Genomic DNA, 21,593 nt, shown 5'->3' with positions numbered 1-21,593 from the left:
ACACTGCTGGTGGGACTGCAAACTAGTACAACCTTTCTGGAAGGAAGTATGGAGAAACCTCAAAGCACTCAACCTAGACCTCCCATTTGATCCTGCAATCCCATTACTGGGCATCTACCCAGAAGGAAAGAAATCCTTTTATCATAAGGACACTTGTACTAGACTGTTTATTGCAGCTCAATTTACAATCGCCAAAATGTGGAAACAGCCTAAATGCCCACCAACCCAGGAATGGATTAACAAGCTGTGGTATATGTATACCATGGAATACTATTCAGCCATTAAAAAAAATGGAGACTTTACATCCTTCATATTAACCTGGATGGACGTGGAAGACATTATTCTTAGTAAAGCATCACAAGAATGGAGAAGCATGAATCCTATGTACTCAATTTTGATATGAGGACAATTAATAACAATTATGGTAATGGGGGGGAAAACAGAAAAAGGGAAGGAGGGAGGGGAGTGGGGCCTTGGTGTGTGTCACACTTTATGGGGGCAAGACATGATTGCAAGAGGGACTTTACCTAACAATTGCAATCAGTGTAACCTGGCTTATTGTACCCTCAATGAATCCCCAACAATAAAAAAAAAGTCTCAAGATCTCTATAACATGTACCAGTAAATCAAAAGCAATCAACAAGTACCAGAGCATGGCTAAACTATAAATTTGGAGAAAAACAAGACATTTATTAAAGAGCCATTGCTTGGCTTGTAAAGTCATTCATGTGGCTCCAGCCTGCTAGAAGACGGTGGGAAAGACCTCATAAAAGATGGGGGAGGAGGGACTTGAAAAGAAATCAGCTAATTAAAAATATCCAAGTTCATGCAAACTCTCTGGAGAAAGCCACTCATGTAATGTGATGTACAGGGTTCTGGAAAATGTCAGTGATACCAAAACCACTACCTTCCTTACTCAGCCTCAAATCAGCCTCAGCTTCCTTCCACAGGCCTCAAATCCACCCATTTCTCATTCTTCCCTTGATCCTACTTAGATTAGGTGTTTACTGAAACTTTGAAATACTATCAACCATGGCCACCTTAACAAAAGTTACATTTCTTTATTAGCTACTGGCTAGCAAGACTCTGTGAGAGAATACAAACAGATAAATGATGAAATAGAGACAGATGTAATCTTAAGTCTAGTGCCACAGTGGAGACATGAGATTCTATTATTTAAAAAAAAGAGAGAGAAGAAGTAAAGTAATTTTGGGGACAGAGAGAAAGAAGGAAACTAATATTTGATACATAGCTACTGTGTGCTGGGCACACACACACACACACACCCAGATACTGTACATTTATTTTCTCATTTTCTCCTCAGGATAACCCACTGGTTAGGTGTTATTAATCCTATTTTTAGCTGATGAAACTACAGACTCAAAGGGGATAATAAATTTGTTCACGATTATAGAACTAACAAGTGGTAGAAGCTGGCTATAAACCCATATCTCTGTGACTGCCAGTGTTTCCCTCTAATATAATGCTTTCTTAAATTCAGAGGCCTTATCTTCCAAGCTTTGTGATGCCCGTGGTGGTGAAAGCTCATGAAGAAAAGAGCCATGGAAACATCAAAAGACAAATTATGTCCTTTACAATATTGCTTTAAACCAATGATTTTTATATTTTGCTTTTAACCATGGAAAGTTGTCTTAAAAATAACCTTAAACCTGGGCGGCACCTGTGGCTCAGTGAGTTGGGTGCCTGCCCCATATACCGAGGGTGGTGGGTGCAAACCCAGCCTCAGCCAAACTGCAACAAAAAAATAGCCGGGCATTGTGGTGGGCGCCTGCAGTCCCAGCTACTCGGGAGGCTGAGGCAAGAGAATCGCCTAAACCCAGGAGTTGGAGGTTGCTATGAGTTGTGACGCCACGGAACTCTACCAAGGGTGATAAAGTGAGACTCTATCTTTAAAAAAAAAAAAAAGAAGAAGAAGAAGAAGAAGAAAAATAAAAAAGAATAAATAACCTTAAACACAAAAACCAATCCACCCACCATGGTGGCCCCACGGCTCTACTCAAGATTCACCAAACTTAGGGGTGCCACATAAAACTTTCAAAACCACTGCAGGAAAGATGCGAACAAACACTCCACAAATAAGATACATAAATGGCTAATAACCACATAAAAGTTGCTCAAAAATCATTAATCCTTAGGGAAATGCATATTAAAGCATCCATTTAATACCTCTACAAACCTACCTGAACCGCTGGAATTGAACAGACCAGGTTACAAGGATGATGAACAACTAGAGCTCGTAAACCTGCCTGGTGGGAATGTAAAACGGCAAACTTATCATTACCATATCGCCCAGCAATTTCATTCCTAAGTACTTACCCCAAAGAAATGAAAATATACCTTCACTCCAAGTCTTGTGCATGAATGACTTTAGCAGCTTTATTCATTAGTGCCTAAAATTTAAAACAACCCAAATGTTTATGAAAAGGTAAATAGACAAATTATAGTATTCCACACAATAAAGTAACAATCGGCGATTAAAAAGAAAGAACTCTAGGCCGGACAGTGCCGCACATGCCTATAATCCTATCACTCTGGGAGGTCGAGGTGGGTGAATAGCTTAAGCTTGAGCAAGAGGGAGACCCCCCATCTCTAAAAATAGCGGGGCGTTGTGGCAGGCGCCTGTAGTCCCAGCTACTTGGGAGGCTGAGGCAAGAGGATCCTTGAGTTTGAGGTTGCTGTGAGCTATGACACTACAGCACCCTACCGAGAGAAACAAAGTGAGACTCTGTCTCAAAAAAAAAAAAAGAGTAATTAATTAAAATAAATAAAAAGAAAGAACACTGATGTGCTGAACAACAAGATGGATGAATCTCAAAAATATTATGCTGAGTGGTAGCAGTCAGGCACAAAAGTATACGTACTGTACAATTCCATTTCCATGAAACTCTAAAAAGACAAATGTAGCCTACAATGAATGATTAAAACCAGATAGTGGTTGTCTAAGGCTGGGAGGTGTGGAAGGAGGAAGGACTACAAAGGGTAAGGTGTTTGGGGGTGAAGAAGGTATTCTATACCTTGATGGTGGTGATGGTTACTTGGGACATAGAAGTTTGTCAAGACTCAAAGATTGTGTGCATTTTACCTCAATAAGATTTTACTTATTGATATTACTACAATTCCTGGAATAGTTGAGACAGAACCAGGTCCAGTTGTATAAAGGCTCAAGTAACATGTTCCAGTGGTTCCCAGCCTTCCTAGTGCCGAGACCCTTTAATACAATTCCTCATGGTGTGGTGACCCCCAACCATAAAATTATTTTCATTGCTACTTCATAACTGTAATTGTGCTACGAAAATAATTTTAGGGTTAGAGGTCACCACAACCATTAAAGGGTTGCGGCATTAGGAAGGTTGAGAACCACTGGAAGACCATTCTCCTCATACAATGTTTTGTTTCTTCCAGTCCCTGCTTAGCTCTGCTCTCCTCTGCAGTCCCGTGAAGGATGGCAACACCATCTGTCCTCGAACTGTCAGCCATCTTCATTACAAAAATAGCCCAGGACCAAAGCCGGAGCTAATAAGCACCTTAGATCACTTGGAAGAAGAAAGGATGTATTTTGGCTCTGAGTAATTGAACTTCACATCAAATCAGAATCTAAGCTATTATTTTCTCTGTACTTAATCCAAATCACTCAAATTCCTGAAATTCATCCATGGTTATCATCTACCTGATGCCAAAATGTCCCGATGAAAACTGAAACACTCAGCCAGTTGTGAGAATTCTTTGTTCTGGAATCTAAAAACTCAGCTATTTGGCAGGATAAAAGAACAGCTAAACAGTCAACTGATGTTTTTACTGTGGCTTGGGGAGCTTTAGAATTGTGGAGATAAGGTCTCCTGCAAAATAAAAACGCAGAGCCCCAATGTTCCTCGCTATTAACCAAGTGGAACCTAGAGCATTAAAATCATAAAAGTTAAGGACATAAAGGAAACCTGTCCAGCTGCCTCTGTTCACAGACAAAGAGCTTGAGACAACTCCTATTCATACTTTAAAACCTACTCTAGTTCCCACAGCAGACAGCTAACAACCTCCTCTAATACCCTATCATATGTAATTTATTTGTTTATACATCGATCTCCTTCAGTAATATTGTAAACATCCTAAGTAGAGGCTCATAAGCTCTATGCACTCAATTCTAGCATGAGGAGGGCACTCAAAGAGATTCTTGAATAAACTTGGCCTGATAATCTGAATAAACTTGTGCTCTAAATACAATCTTGTTCCATATCCATGTTGAAATGGTGGTAGTGAAATTCAACAGAGATTTTAGACTTACAATTATTCCTAAGTACTAAAAACTGAGAATCTCACGTTTTCATGTTCTTGGACAAAGAGAACACTAATAGTGTGAACCACAATAAGGCATATGAATGGAATATTGTAATATAGGAAAACTAAAATATAGTAAGAAATACTGCTGAATTAGTATCAATTTAAGCATAATAGTAATAGTAGCCAGCAGTTGAGTGTTTACTGTATATGAGGTATTACAAGAATTATATGTATATTAACTCTTTTAACATAATCTTTCTCACACTTATCATTAAAACTACATAAAACAGTTTCACATTTTGAAGCTGATCTTTATATCTCCTCCAGCTGTGATGAAATGGAAAACAAAACAAATCATTTTTTTTTAATTTCAGATTAATATGAGGGTGCTAATGATTAGGTTACATTGTTTGCATTGGTTAGGTAAAGTTCAAGTTGTAGTTGAGCCCTTCACCCAAGGTACGTGCTGTACCCACTTACATTGAGGTTAGGTGAGAGCTTACAGATCCCTCTCCCACCTCTCTCTCCCTTTGCCTTCCTTCTCCCTTCCCCCACTGGAATTTAATTGTGTTTTTCTCTCCTGTGGCCCCATAGCTGTTCATCTATTGGTTTCATATTAGTGTTGAGTATACTGGATACTTGCTTCTCCATTCTCCATAATGACCATTCTTGTAATATTTTTTGAGAAGAATGTTCTTCAACTCCATCCAGGTTAATACAAAAGATATAAAGTCTCCAGCATTTTATGGCTGAAATGTATTCCACCGTATACATATATTCATGTATTGATGGGCACTTGGGTTGATTCTCATCTTGGAGATTGTGAATTGAGCTGCAATGAACCTTCTAGTGCAAATGTCCCTGTGGTAAAATGTTTTTTCTTCTCAGTAGATGCCTGGTAATGTAATTACAGGATCAAATGGAAGGTCTACTTTTAGCTCTTTGAGGATTCAAATAAATTATAAATGACAATTACCAAACTTTCATTAACAGTCCTTAGTTCCAAATCCCTTATCCACAGCCCATCATGTTTATTTATTTTTAAAATAAGATTTCTTTAAAAAATGAAAATGTTCTCCAGACGTCAAATTGTTCTGCTATAATGACAGGTTGATTAATAGTTTAAGGGGCTAAAAGCATACGGGTTACTTTCTTTCAATGAAAACATGCACTTTAAAATCTAGAACTATGCTAGAGTGAATTTATATGAGGCAAGCGTTCCCAAACTTTGGCGCAATATATTTTCCCCTTCTGTGTTGTCTGTCACCATGGAGCTGGAGAAGATTCAGTAGATAAGGCAGAGTCTGAACCTGACACAATCCAATCAGGAGGACTGGCCTGGAAATTTCCATAAAAATGAAAAAGAAAAACAAAGAACCAGTTGACTCCAAGAAAGACTTAAATTTGATTGAATTTGTCCAATCATAAGCCCGCTGGCAAACAAAATAAATACATTTCTTTCTCTTTTTAACTAAAAAAAAAGTTTCCAAGAATTATGAAGGTACCGTCTAGTCATTGCTGCTACCAGCTTACTATTTCCACTCAGCTTGTTTATCTCTGAATCATTCAGAGGAACTAGAACAAAGTGATCTTGTGCACAACAAAGATTAAAAAATGAATGTTTATTGAATAAATGAATTTAAATGACCTTGCTTCTTTTTTCCATTCACTTTTCTGCATCTACAATAAGTACTGAAATGACTATTCTTTTCAAATCAATAGCTGCCAAATTTCCCACGCTAGGCCTCCAAGGCTCTGCTCAAACCACTCACAGTCACATGTAAGCACCTTCTCTTCCCTTCAAACCCCACGTGGGCCTTGACCTCTCAGGGCCCTATTGCCCCTCTTGGCTGTGGTCTCCAGTCCTACCACCAGATGACCATTCTGGAGAATTGCAATCTCAGTCCACAGCATAATTTTGTTTCCAATTTGTATATGATAGAACTGATCTTTCCCTCAATGATGCTACGAATACAGTCTAGATCATTTGGGTGGTAATTTAGAAATTTTTTGAGTTTTGCAGCTTTCCTAACTGGATGTAAGTTTTCAAACTCATGAAGAAATGTGAGATTTAGATAAAGTTTTACATGAATGCTCTCAAAACAGAGAGAAGAAATAATTACATACTTGTACTATTGTTTTGTGGAAAATAAGGTAAGATTTTAATAGAGTATAAATATATATATGTATACATACATACATATATATGTATTTACATCAGATAAATGCACAGTTAAACCAAATCCTACCTATGCCCCTTATTAGTAATGTGACCTTGGACACTTCCCAGAGCCTTGATTTCCTTCATGAAGATGAACATTATGGAGCCATCATAAGGACTGAACAAGATTGAAAGGGACTGAAGGCACATAATAGGCTTTCAGTGAATGTTAATTGATCACATACATAACCTAAGATGCAGAAGAGTGGCCATTAAAACTATAAACCCTAAACACTTATGACATTCCTATTTGAGTTTTGGGACTATGTCTCAGAAGGCAGTTTTTTTTTACCTCAGCATTATGAGCTTATCACAACCGTAGTCAAGACTACAGCTGATTTTAGGGCCCCAGGCTTAGAAATACAGTTGGAATTGCTTTCAGAGCAGAAAACAACTACAACACAGAGAAATAACTCACTAATTTTATAGCAAAATCTGAAATAGAGACACTACATTTACTGGAATTCGAGTGTGTGTGTGTATAAAAGAGAAAGAAAGAGAAAATCCCCCTTCCTTTCCATATTCAACATCTCCCTCAGACTTAATACACAGAGAAAAAGAAGCCATGACCAAAGCACCCCAAGAAACCACATAAGTTTACTCTTAACATTCAAATTTGAAAGTCCACAGGTTCAGGAATTTTAAGGGCAATGAAGGGGTTTTCAAGGAAAATTTTGCCTTACCTTCCAATTTTACAGCCTAATCCCTAGTGTAAAATCAGAACCCATTTTCTACTACAGATATGAATTTCAGTAGTAAAATTCAACATATTAAATTCACATGTCAATTCTAGTTTTTTCCCTGATTTGGACTTTGTTTTAAAAATACCATTTCATAAATCCAGCCAAGTCTTATATTACAAAATCAATCCACACAAATAAGTAGCATATCCATATGCTAATAACAGTCAAGTGAGAATCAAATCAAGATCCCAATACCATTTACAGGAGCTAGAATAAAAATAAAATACATAGCCAAAGAAGCAAAAGTCCCCTACAAGAAGAACTATAAAACACTGATGGAATAAATAAAAAATGACACAAGCAAATAAAAAAAACCAATGCTCACAGATTGGTAGAATCAACATGGTTAAAATGTCCATATGGCCCAAAATGATTTACATATTCAATACAATTCCCATCAAAATACCATGTCTTATTTCATAGATTTTGAAAAAATAATCCTAAACTTTATTTGGAGCCAAAAGAGAGACTGAATAGCCAAAGCAATCTTAAGCCAAAAGAACAAATCTTACCTAACTTCAAATTATATTACCAGGTGATAGTAACTAAAACAACACAGTACTAGTATAAAAGTAGAGGTGAAGACAATGGAACCCCAAAATAGAGAATAGAGAACCCCAAAATAAAACCACATGGCTAAAACAAAACAGACAAAAACATACACTCAGAAAAGGATACCCTATTCAGTTAACGGTCCTGAGAAAATTGGATAATCACATGCAGAAAAATGAAACAGGACCCCTATCTCGCAACATATACAAAAATGAATTCAAAATGCATGAAAGATTTAAATGTAGGACATAAAACCATACAAATCTTAGGAGAAATTATAGAGAAAAATTCTTGTAGACATCAGTCTAGGCAAAGAATCCATGACTAAGACCCAAAAGGCAAATACAGCACAACAAAAATAAATAAGCAGGACTTAATTAAATTAAAAAGACTCTGCACAGCAAAGGAAATAATCAAAAAAGAACCTACAGACTGGAAAAAAAATTGCAAACATCCAACAAAGGACAAATAATCCAAAAGATATAAAGAACTCAAAAAAAAAAAAAAAGAGCAAAAACATGCCCAGAATTTTTTCAAAAGACATACAGATGGCCACGAAACATATGAAAAAATGCTCTACATTACCAATCATCAGAAAAGTGCAATTAAAACTACAGTAAGATACCATCTTGCCCTTTTACAATGGCCATTATTATTACTTTTTATTGTTGGGGATTCATTGAGGGTACAAGAAACCAGGTTACACTGATTGCCTTTGTTAGGCAAAGTCCCTCTTGCAATCGTGTCTTGCCCCCAAAAGGTGTGGCACACACCAAGGCCCCACCCCCTCCCTCTTTCCTTCTCTCTGCTTTTCCTTTCTCCATCCCTCCGTCCTTCTTTCTCTCTCTGCTCTCCCTTTTCCCCACCCCCACCGTGTCCTTAATTGTCATTAATTGTCCTCATATCAAAATTGCATACATAGGATTCATGCTGGAATAGCTATTATTAAAAAGCAAAAAAACAACCCATGCTGACGTAGATGCAGTGAAAAAGGCATGCTTACACACTGTTGGTGGGCCTGCAAACTGGTACTCCCCTCTGGAAAAGAATGTGGAAATTCCTCAAAGAGCTAAAAATAGACCTACCATTGGATCCAGCGATCCCACTACTGGGTATCTACCCAGAGGAAAAGAAATCATTTTATCAAAAAGACACTTGCACATGAATGTTTATCACAACACAATTCACAATTGCAAAGGTATGGAATCAACCTACATGCCCATCAGTAGATGAATGGATAAAGAAAAATGTGTGGTGGCGCCTGTGGCTCAAGGAGTAGGGTGCCGGTCCCATATGCCGGAGGTGGCGGGTTCAAACCCAGCCCTGGCCAAAAACCACAAAAAAATAAAAAATAAATAAAAAATAAAATAAATAAATATCTTTTTAAAAAAAAAAAAGAAAAATTGTGTGTGTGTGTGTTTGTGTTTGTGTGCGTGCACGCGCACCCCATAGAGGTACTCAGCCATACAAAAGAATATAATAATGTTTTTGAAGCAACTTGGATAGAACTGGAAACCATTGTCCTAAGTAAAGTATCTCAGGAGCAGAAAAATAAATGGCACAAGTTCTCACTAGGAGGAGGACGGGTACCTACGGGCACAAAGAGAAGTAAAGAACATTGTAAACTAAGAAGGAGGAAGAGTAGATGGGGGAGGGAGGGATAAAAACTTACCTACTGGGTACAACACACACTGGTAACAGGAACAGGGAAATAAATCCCTGACCTCAGCATTATACGTACAGTGCATCTGTACAGCATAAACATGTGAACCCCCTCAACATTTTGAAATTTAAAAAACTTTGTAAAAGGCATCATTTGATTTATCTAAAAACTAAAATTGCATTTTATCTTTTAAATTGAAATGTAGTAATATTTCTTCAGCCTTCTCCTTTTCAGCTGATTTTAATCTGTCAAAACTTAATCTTTAATCTGACTAATCTTACTAATTAGTCATTATTACCACAAAATAAATTATAAAATAATTACGAATAGTCCGAACTCCTCTGCTCTGGGTCTTGGTGATGCTTTGTTTCTCTGTCTAGAACCTCGGCCCCTGGGCAACCAAAAGCCATCTTCCTTTCCTGTTGGGGAAGACCATGTTGTTTGTGTGTGATGTTGTGGGTCTGATCTGTGCCTCTTCATGGATCTGTTAAAAAATACACATAAAGAAGCTTTTAAGCCAGCCAGTTATTTTTAATGTTGCATTTTTATTATGGGAAGTGCATGAAGTCATTACACACCGTACAGGGTTACCTATTCTCTACCAGAAAATCTTCACCTGCTCGCTTATTTGGAAATCTGATTTTTTAAAGGTTATTTGAATTACAACCAATATACACAGAATACGCCAGCACCCAGAAATTAAACATAATCAGATGAAACAACATCTCGACTTCCTTTTGACATGTTCTATGTTAAAAAGTACCTTTCTATAAAATCATTCACCCAATCCATTTTCAAGCACTTAGAATAATTTTGTTCCTGAATAAAAATCACTTTGAAACTATAAAAAATTCAGAGCAATTCAAAATACAAGGTCACCCTACTTTCTTTGGTGTTTCTTCATACAACCTGAAGAGAAAAGCATAGAAAAGCAGAGATTTGACAGCAAGATATTTGCATTGTGATATTTGCAGTAGGAGAAAGAATGTTATGTTACTTTTCTATCTCTGGTTTCTCAAGTTGCTCCAGAAACACATCTCCAGGCAACTCCTATGGGCTGTCTTAATATCCTCCTTGGGAATGTTTCATGGAGATTCAGTACAGCCTGGGGAAGCATCACCCCTACAGAAACACACATAGAAAGGAATCAATCAAATCTCTCCATAGTGCCCAAAGGAGGGCAAGTAGATTTGCAACATGAACTAAGTAGCAATTAATGGCAAGTAGAGAAGACTAAGAGTAGCTCCAGCTCCTTGACTAGCCACACCTTATGAGCCAAACTTCCTGCAAGAGTTAGTTTATAATGATAACGACCTATTCCTCAAAATGCATCCACCTGTTAGACCTGCCATACCTCCACACCACCTGTGTACAAGTTCTGCATCTTATAGGCACTAATTACCTGCCAGTCACAACGGAGGGTTCTTTCCATCCTCCACCCCCATCTGCTCCTTCTGGAAAGTCTCTGTTTACTCGGCTCCGGGGCATTCTGCCGTCCTGATTTGATTTCTTTTGTTCCTATTCTTTCTCCTTTTCCTCTTCCAACTTCCAAGGAGTAGCTGGTTCTTGAAGAGATATTATTTGCTTTCCTCTTTATTTCCATTCGCCCTTGGCTATTTCAGCCATGCTCAAGGTTTCAAGGACATGTGTATGTGCATGACTCTGAAATCTTTGTCTGTAGCACCACCTTCTCAAAAAGTTCCCCTGCTGATTTTCCAAAAGCTTTCTGGATATCATGTCAGCACCTCCAACTCAAAATGCACAACACAATAAATCCTCGCCAGGATTTGCTATCCATTTTTATTATTGGCATTTCCACTCTCTCAATTATGCAGACTCCAAACCTTAGAGTCACCTTTTACTCCGCCCTCTCCTTCCACCCCTAACATCCACCTAGTGGTGAAACCTTGTCAATTTCAACTCCTTAATATTTCCAGCTTCTGTGTCTGCATTTCTCCTGCATTGCCCCAGGCCAGGCATTTCTCTCCTCTGACCTGGACTCCTGTTTTCTTTACCTCCCTTCTCCAATTCATCTTACAGAATGGGAAAAGTTCTAAGCACCATGGGGACAGAGACGGAGATTTCACCATCGAGCATCCAGTGTCTACCATGCTCCATCCCAAATATTAAATTATTTTCTATTTTATGTAAACATAGCTATGGTCATGTTACCCTCTCCTGTTTCAACAATTCTATGGTTCTCAGTAGTTTTCTGACTGAAGATACATGTTTGGGAATGAATAATGTCCATGTGAATGGAAAAGAAGTTTCAGAGAGGACCTGGTGACCTTTGGTAAGGAAGAGAGGCTTGGGTTTGACTTCTGTTTCTGACAGCTGAGTGTAATAAATTATGGGAAATGTAAGCTGGGGGATGGTCAGGCTTTAGGGAAAAAGATGATAAGTTCAAGTATTAACAAGAGGTATTTGAAGTGCTTTATTGAACATAGTGGATGTAGCCAAAGGCCTTGTGTTCATAAGGAAAGCCCAGGATGACAAGGAATGATTGGGATTTGGAGACAGACAGGCAAGTGTGGAAGGCAGGTGGGTGAATTACCTCTGGGGCCAGATTTGCCGGGTTCAAATCTCAATTCTGCTTCTAACTAGCCTCAGTGATACAGGACAGGTGGTGCCCCCCACCTCCAGGAGGGAGGTGCCTGCCACGCTTTTGCCTTGGCGGTGCTGGTGCAGCAGCAGTGGGCAGCGGAGCCAGCGGGCTGGAGTGGGGGGACGTAGGAGGCTCCAGTAACTAGAGGTGCCTGACAACTGCTGGGGAGACACCAGCACCTTAGGTTTCCCTCCCCTTGCACTTCCGTCTAAACCGAGAACCCCACCTTTTCTAGGCCTGGTCAATTGCATGTATTTTTTTTAGGCCTGAATGAAAGACACGGTAGCCATTCATTAACTGAGTTCCAGCCCCATGCCACTAAATGTAACAACTAAGTTCTGACTGAATAACTCCAAGCGACTATATCTATAGCCCTGAGCAGAGAGCCCTGAGAAACAGAGCGAGAGAGCTCCTTCCCACACTGGGTTCTTTCTGCCAGGAGCTTTGGTGTTTTTGTATTCTTTTCTTTTCTGTAAATAAATCCTGTCTTACCACTGATCTGTGGTCCTGGCTTCATTCTTCAACTCACAGAGACCAAGAACCCTTGAAGACAAAAGTCTGGTATCATCAGGACCTGGTCAGTGTTGTTAACCTCTCTACATATTGGTTCCTTTATCTTTAAAATGGGCTTAAAATCCCTGCCTCTTAACTTGTCATAAGAATGAAATGTCAGGAGAACAGTATTTAGCACATAGTGCTTAACTAAACAGGTATTGGGTATAAATATTGACTTAATATTTGAAGATTTAAGCATGGATGAGATCACCCAATGAGAAAATGTAAAATAAGAAGAAAGTGATGTGAAGAGAGGAATCCCCGCGGAGGGCAGCTCACACTGGACACGCAGACGACAAAAGTAATACTGCAGAGCTCTGGCTCTCCAGAGGCTTATGTCCTATGAGAAGCCTGGGGAAGCATCAGCCCCAGCATGAATTTTGCTATAATCGAAGCATAAGGACAATGCAACAGGAGGGTAAAAAAGAAGATTTTGGAAAAGAATCAGAATCACTATCCGGGCAGTACATCCAGTTCTTTGGCAGAAGTTCTGAGTGAAAAAGGAAGATAAAAGTGAGGGAGGAACTATTCCTTCCATATCAAAGTTAGGCATATAAAAACAATGATCTGAGATGTGCCCATTGGTTTCTATCTCATCTGAAACCTCAATCTAGAGCTGAACCTCCAGCATTTGTTGCCTTCAAAAGTTGTAACCCAAACCTTAGAGACATCAGTTCTGGGGTCATTCTGCTGGGGGAGGAAGGTTGCATATGAGCTACTCTGGAGCTGGCGCTGGGCAGAAATATATACAATAAAACAAAATAAAATAAAAATCCAAGTGCCAGTAAGTTTCATGTGGAACATTTGCATCCAACCTTGTCTGAAGATTTTCCTCCTATTTATAGTTCTCACCCGTTTATTAAAGTTTCCAGTGATGTCACACTGCACAGCCTTGGGGGAATGTGTTTACTCCTGGCTGCTCAGACCCATCTCACCACAAGCACACCAAGTGCCAGGGTTTGACCATAAAACAAAAGAAGCCAGTTCCCAGCAAGTCTCATGAAACTGATAAAATAAAGGCTGCACCAATGACTCACGGATGCTCAAGGTGGGAGCCTCAAGGAAGAAGACCCATGAGGTCCTTTATCTTCATGGAGCCTTGGAAGACGCCTCTATGGCCACACCCATCATGGGGACCTTAGACCAAATGTCAGGGGCTGGGGTTGTAACCCCTACTTTGCTCCTATTTCTTTCTATGGCTTTAAACAAGTCACTTGACTACATTGAGCCGGAATTCCCTGTCACTAAATGGAAAGCCAGAGTTAGATGATCTGGAAGGCAACTTCCAACTCTCTGTGCCTCTCTTATATTGTCAAATCCTGTGTTCGCCTGATAGGTGAGGTTATGCTGCAATAACAAAGTCCTCAACCTTTCTATCTTCACTGTAACTTAGATTCTGACTGCATCCTGTAAGGCCAAATTCAGGTTTGGGCAACTCTCCAGAGCAATTGCTTCCAGGTGGTGACTCACCTTTCCAGGCTGACACAGGCTCCACCTGCTATTTGCACCATCTGGAACAAGTGGTCTCAATGGTGACATGCACATGACGAGGGTGACTAGGGAATCATGTGTGAGCTTTTCATGTACTCTGCTCAGAAATGACATACATCAGTTATGCTGAACTTATTGACTAGGATAGTCACCTGGTCTTGCCCAAGCCCAGCTGGCAGAGGAGGAGGAGGAAGAAGAGAACGTCCTTCACGTTCTCACAAGGAGAAAAGAACTACATATTGGTGAGGACCAGTAATACCTGCAACGTAGCCCCTATCAAAGACAAAGACTTTTTATTTTTACAGCTTTTTTCTGCACTATTCGGACAATATTTTGAGAGCAGTAGAGATGATATTACTATCTCTGTTTTCCCAATGAGGAAATATGCTAAGAGAGATTGAACAACATATACAATGTCCCAGAACTGCCTGATATCTGGAGGGAACTAGATGCAATGTCTCCTAATCTTTACTTCCTAATGACAAAAAAATGCCGGATTTTATATCAGAAGACCTGCCTTTGAATCCTGATCACTCATTACATTGGCCAGCCACTAACTTACTTGAGCCTTCTCTTCTTTGTCTGGATTAACAGTCTTACATTAAATAGACCTACCCCACAGTTACCTTGGAAAGATTAAATGAGACTGTCAACAGGAAAACACCCACCAATGAGGAAAGCAAATATTAGGCAAATAACACAGTTGGTCCATGTCATCACACCACGGTGTCCTCAATTGTCTGAAGACACATGCCATATTTTCTTACATCCTTCATAGAGCTGGAGGGCCCCACACATGCAGATACTCAACTAATGCTATAAATTAACAGAAACAAAGTTAATTTTGTTGAAATCTATCTATATGGAAACTAGGACCTCTTTGGGGGTCGGGCAAGTGTTCCATTTTTCCCAGGACCTGTTGATGTGCTCTGGACAGAGTAGAATTTCAAAGCACGGGGTTGTGTAGGATTAAAAGTATGTGTGTGGCGTGTAGTAAGTCCTGAATAAGGATTATGCATTGTAACTGCTATTATTTTATAAGAGAGGAGAGACAGAGAGAGAAGCCAGCTAAAGAGAAAAGAGGAGATGGAAAACCATTAAGGACAGAAAAGGAGTAAACAGGGTACCCCAAAAGTCACCATACATAGGGGAAAGTGGGAAATTGTAGCTAAATGTACCTTTATTTACAAAATATTCGTCACAAAATTTTACAAAGACGTGGCCGACACAGAGAGAATATTTTTAAAAATATTTTGTAAACTCATATAAGGTATATTTTGTAAATAAAGGTAATTTAGCTACAGTTTCCCATTTTCCCAATGTACGGTCCCTTCGGGAGTGACTTTTGGTGTGCCCTGTAGTTACTGATGTGAAGAATTCTTCCATCACGCTTCTCAGCAGAACGCAAGCTAAAAGAAAAAAAAATTCCTAGGAATGTCCGAATAAGACGTTAGCCCTATAGTGAATGGGGCAGGGAAGTGCAAGGATGGGATTGCAAGGAAGGCCTGGGAGGACGTGAGGGGAGAGGGTGGGATTGGGTGGGACAGACAGCGCTGTCCCAACTCCCCTCCCCAGCACATGAGTAGAGGCTGGAGTGGGCTCACGGCTTGGCTCCTGAGCCAAGAACTGAAATCCAGCTTTCTAACTTCACCCTCATGATCCAGTGCCAGTGGGCTGTAAGCTCCTTCAGTCAAGTGACCTCGGCTGGTTATTTCCATGGTAACAGCTCACATCTCAAACTGTTCCTTCCTGTGTGAAAGGAAACATTTCAGAAACGAGCGACGGCAGAATTTTAACAGTGGTTTTTCTCTCTTATGACCCTTCTCCTTTGGCAAACTGTGTCCTTTTTCTGAACAGTGCAGTCTCCTGAGGAAAGCATCCCCAGAAGAGGATGTTTCTGTGAGTTTATTTGTAGATGCATGGCCAGGACACATTCTTTAAAGTAGAAGCCTGAATCCGCTTTTCCCTAGTTTCATGCGGGCCTCCGTGTTGCTCAGGGAAGTCTCACCTTTGCTTTCATGAACAGCTCCCCAGAGAGGAAGGCCAGTGTGTGGTCCTCATGTTGAAAGAGCAAGGTCAGAGAGGTTGACTAGGTTCCTCAGAGATACAGGGCAACATGGTAGGAGAGTTAGGCCTGAAAACCAGACATACCAGCCTGAGCCTCTACCAGCTCGCTGCCTTCCTGTGCCCCAGCCCAGCCTGAACCAACCTGTGGTCAACCAGCTGGCATGTGTCCGTGAAGCCCTTGACTCTGCGTCCAGTCCCATGACTCATGTGCGCATTGATTTTCTTCAGCTGGATGCCCTGAGACTTTAAGGTAAGGGTACAAAGCCTACAGTTTAAATTACATTTTAAGCTCAATGTTCTGTCTGTTCCACAATGTCTAAGGTCAGAGCAGCATTTTACAGGATGATAAATGACTCCTCTTCAGCAGAGCCTGGAAGTGCACGTCTGACCACAAAACCCTCCAATCACAGCTCTGAAAAGCACCATGGGGTCTACTTTCCAACCAGAATCACGAGCCAAAAGCTCTTGTTCCTTGGCCTGACTTCAGCCTTTCCCGGTAGTTTTGACCCCCTGATTTCGTCCGTGAAAGATATCTTTTTCTCTGTAACACCCCTGACCAACTCTGACGTACAAAGGTGTAATTAGAACAGCACGCAGGAGGATACACTTACCTCATCTCTAACATTTAAGTGCTTTTAAAATATGTTTCTAATATCTTAGGTGCACAGGGCCAAATTCCCTTCAGTTTTTCACATGCATGAGTAAATCCACACAGACTAAACCCCTTGGGCCTTAGGTTCTGCTTAGAAGTTCTTTTTTTTTAAAAAAAAAAAAAAAAAAAAGAAAGAAAAAATAAATATTCCATTAAAACGACAAAGTGTACTCTGCATATTTTTAGGACAATTAGAGTTTAGAATTCCCTCTTCTTCCGCCCATGATTTAAAAAAAAAAAAGTTTTCCTTAACTGTTTCCTTACCCTAAATGACACTAGGCTCAGATAAATTGAAAGGCTTTCTCATTTTTTAAAATAATCGTCGTATCTTATATAGTCAAACTGCCAAGTGGTAGACTACTGGGACCCTTGGTATTACTTAAGAAGGATGCAGGTTACACTGCACCGTTGCCAGGTAAATCTTTTAGGTATGGGAACATTTACTTAAAATAGAAAAGCCAAGCTCACAGGACATAGAAACATAAAAGGACACTTTCTACCATTTGCTTTATTAAAAAATGTGGGTTTTGGTAAATGAAATCATGAAGGAGAGGCTGCAGTAGGCTGATCAGGCACCTTGCTTCAGGGCAAGAGATATGGCAAGGCCAGGTTGGGGGGGCCTGGAAAACAGGTTTAATCAGGAGGAGACTAGAAGAAGAAGGGTCAGCCCCAACTCACGCACTTTGTGCTTCATCGTGGTCACAACTTCATGTTGCTGTACACTCAGCCATTCCCCGCCCACTAGGCAGTGCTGCTGGGGCCAACTTTGGACATATTTGCCAAGCCAAATCAAATGCTCCCGTGCGACCAAATTTAGAACATCTTAGAGGCAGTTGCCATGTTATATGTTCTAGGCCAAAGGCTCCACCATGACCAAATTAAAAAAAAAAAAAAAAGAAGTTGATGCAAGACTGTGTACAGCTTGTTTTCCATTCATTGGGAATCATATAAAAGGATGGAAAAGCCAAGCCTCATTCACCCTGTGGTTCAGGCAGAAATAAGATGACAGCCTGCTTTGTCAAGAGAGCAAAATCCGGAGACAGCCTGGAGAATGTGCCTATAATGTCTTAAAAATTAAGAATTATTAAAAAAAAAAATTAAGAATTATATCAAAGAATGAAAGAAAGAACTCATGACTTCCCAGGGGAAAAAATGTGTTTATTTATTTAAATTAAAAAAAACAATTGTGAAAATTACAAACTGTTAAATACAAAAGACAATTCTGTACAACCCAATAGAATAAGAAGGAAGTATATACATCACTATTTAAAAGGCGCAGATAGACTCGCACCAAATTTCAGAATTAAGCAATGGAAAATGTGACCAGGCACATGTCCATCGCAGTGAAGTTTCAGAATTCAAGTGATTCCAGGCAAGGGGCCAAACTTAACTTGGCTTCTTTCAACTTAAACAGCCCCCTTTGGAGTAAATCCACACTCTGGATTTTAAAGTGAACGGAGGGCCCTTTTCCCTCAAACATAAATTTCCTCTAGCTCTGTGTCCAAGCAGACTGATAAACCAGCTCCTATACTGTTAACCCTTCCGTGGGAACAGTAGTTACTGCTGTGTCTCCAATCCCTGCAAACAGAGTAGGTTTTTTTAGGAGAAAAAAATTTTTTAATGGAATTAAATTTGATCTTTCATTTCCTCCTTGTCTTCAAGGTCCTAACGGATCTGCTATAAAGCTTTTGACCACAGGAACACATAGAGACATTGGCAAGCATTCCTGAGCGTTTTCTTTTAGCTGTCTCTTTCCCTTAGCCAGGATTGTTAACAGCCCACTATCCAGAGAATTTTGCAGAGGCAATGGGGTGTGTGCCTCTTTGGTTCAATCCTGGGAAAACTACAGCAGGGGTTGGTTGGGAGTTCACCTTATGCTGCCCAGTTACATGTGTTCTGAGTCTCCAGCTGCTCCTTTAAGTCAGCAGATCCTTTTACAGACTGCCCAGCCAAGGAAGAAGAATTTGGTCCAAGCTTCCTCACACCAGGCCATGCAGTATTTATTACAGAGTCCTGAAACCTAAAGACATCCTCCCAGCCCCCTGGGGATGGAGACTGTAGGGAGTCTCATGAAGACAGTGTGCCCCTGATGACATGCCCAGGACCACACAGCAAATGAATGTTAGGCTCGGGCTCAGGAAGCACAGAACTTGGACCCCAGCTCTGTGCAATCCAAGCCTGAGTATGCCCTTCTAGGTGGCAGCTACGTGATGAAATACCGCGTTATGTCCTTTCCTAGCTCTGAAAAGTAGGCTGGGAAAGTCAGCAGCAGCAGAGCTAGCGGTTTGGCCTTGTTCAACCCCACCACTGCCCCTTCTGGAAAGACCAGGATGAGTCCCTGCACTGCTGTTCAGAGTGCAGGATAGATTTTGGGGAAACTCGTCTGATCAAAAGAACATCATGCCAGCCTGCCATGCTGCAGGTCACAAATCAGAAAATTCAAGGTCAAAGGTTAGGCAAAAGCTCAAAATATCAGATCATCTCTTACAACTCCAGCCCATATTAAAAGCTGGGTTTTTTTTCTTTTTACACTGTGCAAATGGCGTGGGTTCAGATCTCCAGCTTTCTCCCATCAAAAATCCTCCATCATATATCCCCCTCTAATCAAAGAGAAGCTGGTAACCAGCTGTGAAGTAATGTTACAGGTAGACAGTGGAGGTACTTACAGCCCGTCAGATCTAGAAGAACAAAGCTCTAGGCAAATTAGCAAACCAAAACCAGTCCTTCAGCATGCCCCAGGCACTAGACAGTCCTGGGAAGAGGCAGGTGCTGCCAGAGGGGGTGACCCAGCGCATCCAGTGACAAAATAACAAGAACGTCACCTGGCCAAATTCCAAACGGGAAGCCCCAACACCCTGGCCCCAAAGTCAGTGCACACACTGCTCATTTGGGGGGCTTTTCAGGGGCAGGTCTGAACCCCAAGCACGCTGTGGACTGCTCATTGCCTCTGGCTCAGCTGAGCCTTGTCCCTTCCCTGCCCCAACTCAGAGGCTTGCAGAGGGTCTCTTCAAAGTGGGCACTGCAAAAGTGGAACCAGACACTTGAAACACGTCTTTCCTCTGTCTGAGGGTGCTGGCTGAGGCAGCCACCTCCAGAGGCCCGGGGGTGCTAGGAATTCTGGTGGATGTTCTCCGAGGACCCTTCACTGCTTTCATTGAGGGGCGTCTCTGAAGTCTCCCCCAGCTCATCGTCCGCCCCCTCCTCTTGGATGGTGAGGTGCACGTCTGGGGAAGAGGACTCGGAGCTGACGCTGTCCCCCTCCATGGAACACAGGGTGCAGGACAGGGCGGGCGCCATGCTCTCCTGCAGCATGGTCAGCATCATGGGCACCTGCACCGACCTCAGCCCCGACACCATGGGCAGCGGCTTCATGGCCTCCCCCCACAGCCGCTCCTCGTCCTTGTACAGCAGCAGAAGACTGGCCTTCTTCTCCCGTCTCTTGGATTTCATGTAGCCCAGCATGATTCCAATCAAGAAAATGCCGTAGAAAGACATGACCACTAGGACGTAGAAGTACTCGTTCCCGTTGCTGCCACTGCCGGGTGCGCGGGACTCCAGGGGGCTGCTGGAGGCGGCCGTGCCAGGGTGTGTGCTGTTCAGGGCCTCCATTTTCAGCATGGGAGCACCGCCTGCTGCAGGGTCTGGGGAGAAAGCCACAGGTTAGAGCTGTCCCAGGGGGTCACAGGGAACAAAGTGAGCAGCAGGCTTGTGGGATTGCAATACCCCCAAAGCTTAAAAATGCATGAAAGAAGCTGCAAACAGCTAACAAGGTGAGCTGGGAGGGCTTGGAGTGCATCGGGTGGGGGGACAGGGGAGGGAAGTATGAAGGACTTTCATTTTTTAGTGTGTACACATCTGTGCTATTTGTATTTCGTAAATTGAGCATGTATTGTTTTGATAATTTTAAAATTTTAATATAAGGCAGGAGAGCAGAGAGAAAATAAATAATATCTCTAAAATTAGAAAATATATTTCCACTGTCAGAGCAGAAAGAAAGTTTACATTTCGCTTTCAAAACAAAATGATTTTTAATTCAAAATAAAGTTTACTCAGAACAAAGGAGGCAAAAAGAAGAGAAAGGAAAACTTCATGTATTAACTGTTACAAAGGTCCTTCTTTCAAATGTTCTTTCCGAAACAGAGTAACTTACCAAAGGCTGACAGTGTGTCCCAAGTTCTGAATCCCTAAATTGTGAAGTCTGAGAGAGTTCTTCTTCTGCGTCCAGCTCCGCGCTCTGACAGCTCTGCTTCTGCAGTCCGGATATATAGTCTAGAAATGCATCGTCACGTGTTCTGGGAGGAAAATTTACAACAGAGGTCGATCGTGGCAGAGTGAGCAGTGAACTCAAGCACTGCAGTTCAACTCACTAAACTTCCCAGCTGTGAAAAGAAAAAGACTGAGAAGTGAGAACTGCTCCTCCCACCCCAGAATGGAGCCAAAGTTCTCAGGTGGCCGCAAAAATGAGCAGGGGAGGAGAAAGGGGTGTGCTACTCTGTACCCAGTACCCCAAAGTTCACATGTGGAAAATGAGTTCATGTCCTCCCCACCCCCTGGGGAGTAGCCATTCTTGGGTGGACAGGTTTTTGGAGGCATTCAAATCCCATAATCTGGATGAAAGACGGCTGCAAGCAAGTGCAGGATTTATAGTCAAGGAACTAGGGCTTAGGTTTCAGCTCTTCTGCTAACTATGCAAATGTGATAAATCTTTCCTTAACCTTTCTGTACCCCACATACTTGATCTCTAGAATTAT

At 41.2% G+C, this 21,593-nt stretch overlaps 1 protein-coding gene across 1 annotated transcript; it reads right to left on the bottom strand.

The window, feature by feature from the left end:
- Nucleotides 1-17,972: 17,972 nt before the first annotated feature.
- Nucleotides 17,973-21,183, bottom strand: KCNE4 (potassium voltage-gated channel subfamily E regulatory subunit 4). The gene is made up of 2 exons (XM_053598221.1): nucleotides 20,993-21,183; nucleotides 17,973-20,483 (listed from the first exon to the last, which is right to left on the bottom strand). The coding sequence occupies exon 2, from the start codon at nucleotides 20,458-20,460 to the stop codon at nucleotides 19,951-19,953; it is 510 nt and encodes a 169-aa protein (XP_053454196.1). The 5' UTR covers nucleotides 20,461-20,483; nucleotides 20,993-21,183; the 3' UTR covers nucleotides 17,973-19,950.
- Between the last annotated feature and the right edge of the window lie 410 nt (nucleotides 21,184-21,593).

Source organism: Nycticebus coucang, chromosome 7, assembly GCF_027406575.1.
Source record: "Nycticebus coucang isolate mNycCou1 chromosome 7, mNycCou1.pri, whole genome shotgun sequence".
Lineage (NCBI taxonomy): Eukaryota > Metazoa > Chordata > Mammalia > Primates > Lorisidae > Nycticebus > Nycticebus coucang.
This window is presented reverse-complemented; position numbering and strand designations above follow the sequence as displayed.

Bases quoted from the DNA above. Each gene is read 5' to 3' on its own strand.
- KCNE4 (XM_053598221.1), bottom strand. From the start codon at position 20,460: ATGCTGAAAATGGAGGCCCTGAACAGCACACACCCTGGCACGGCCGCC.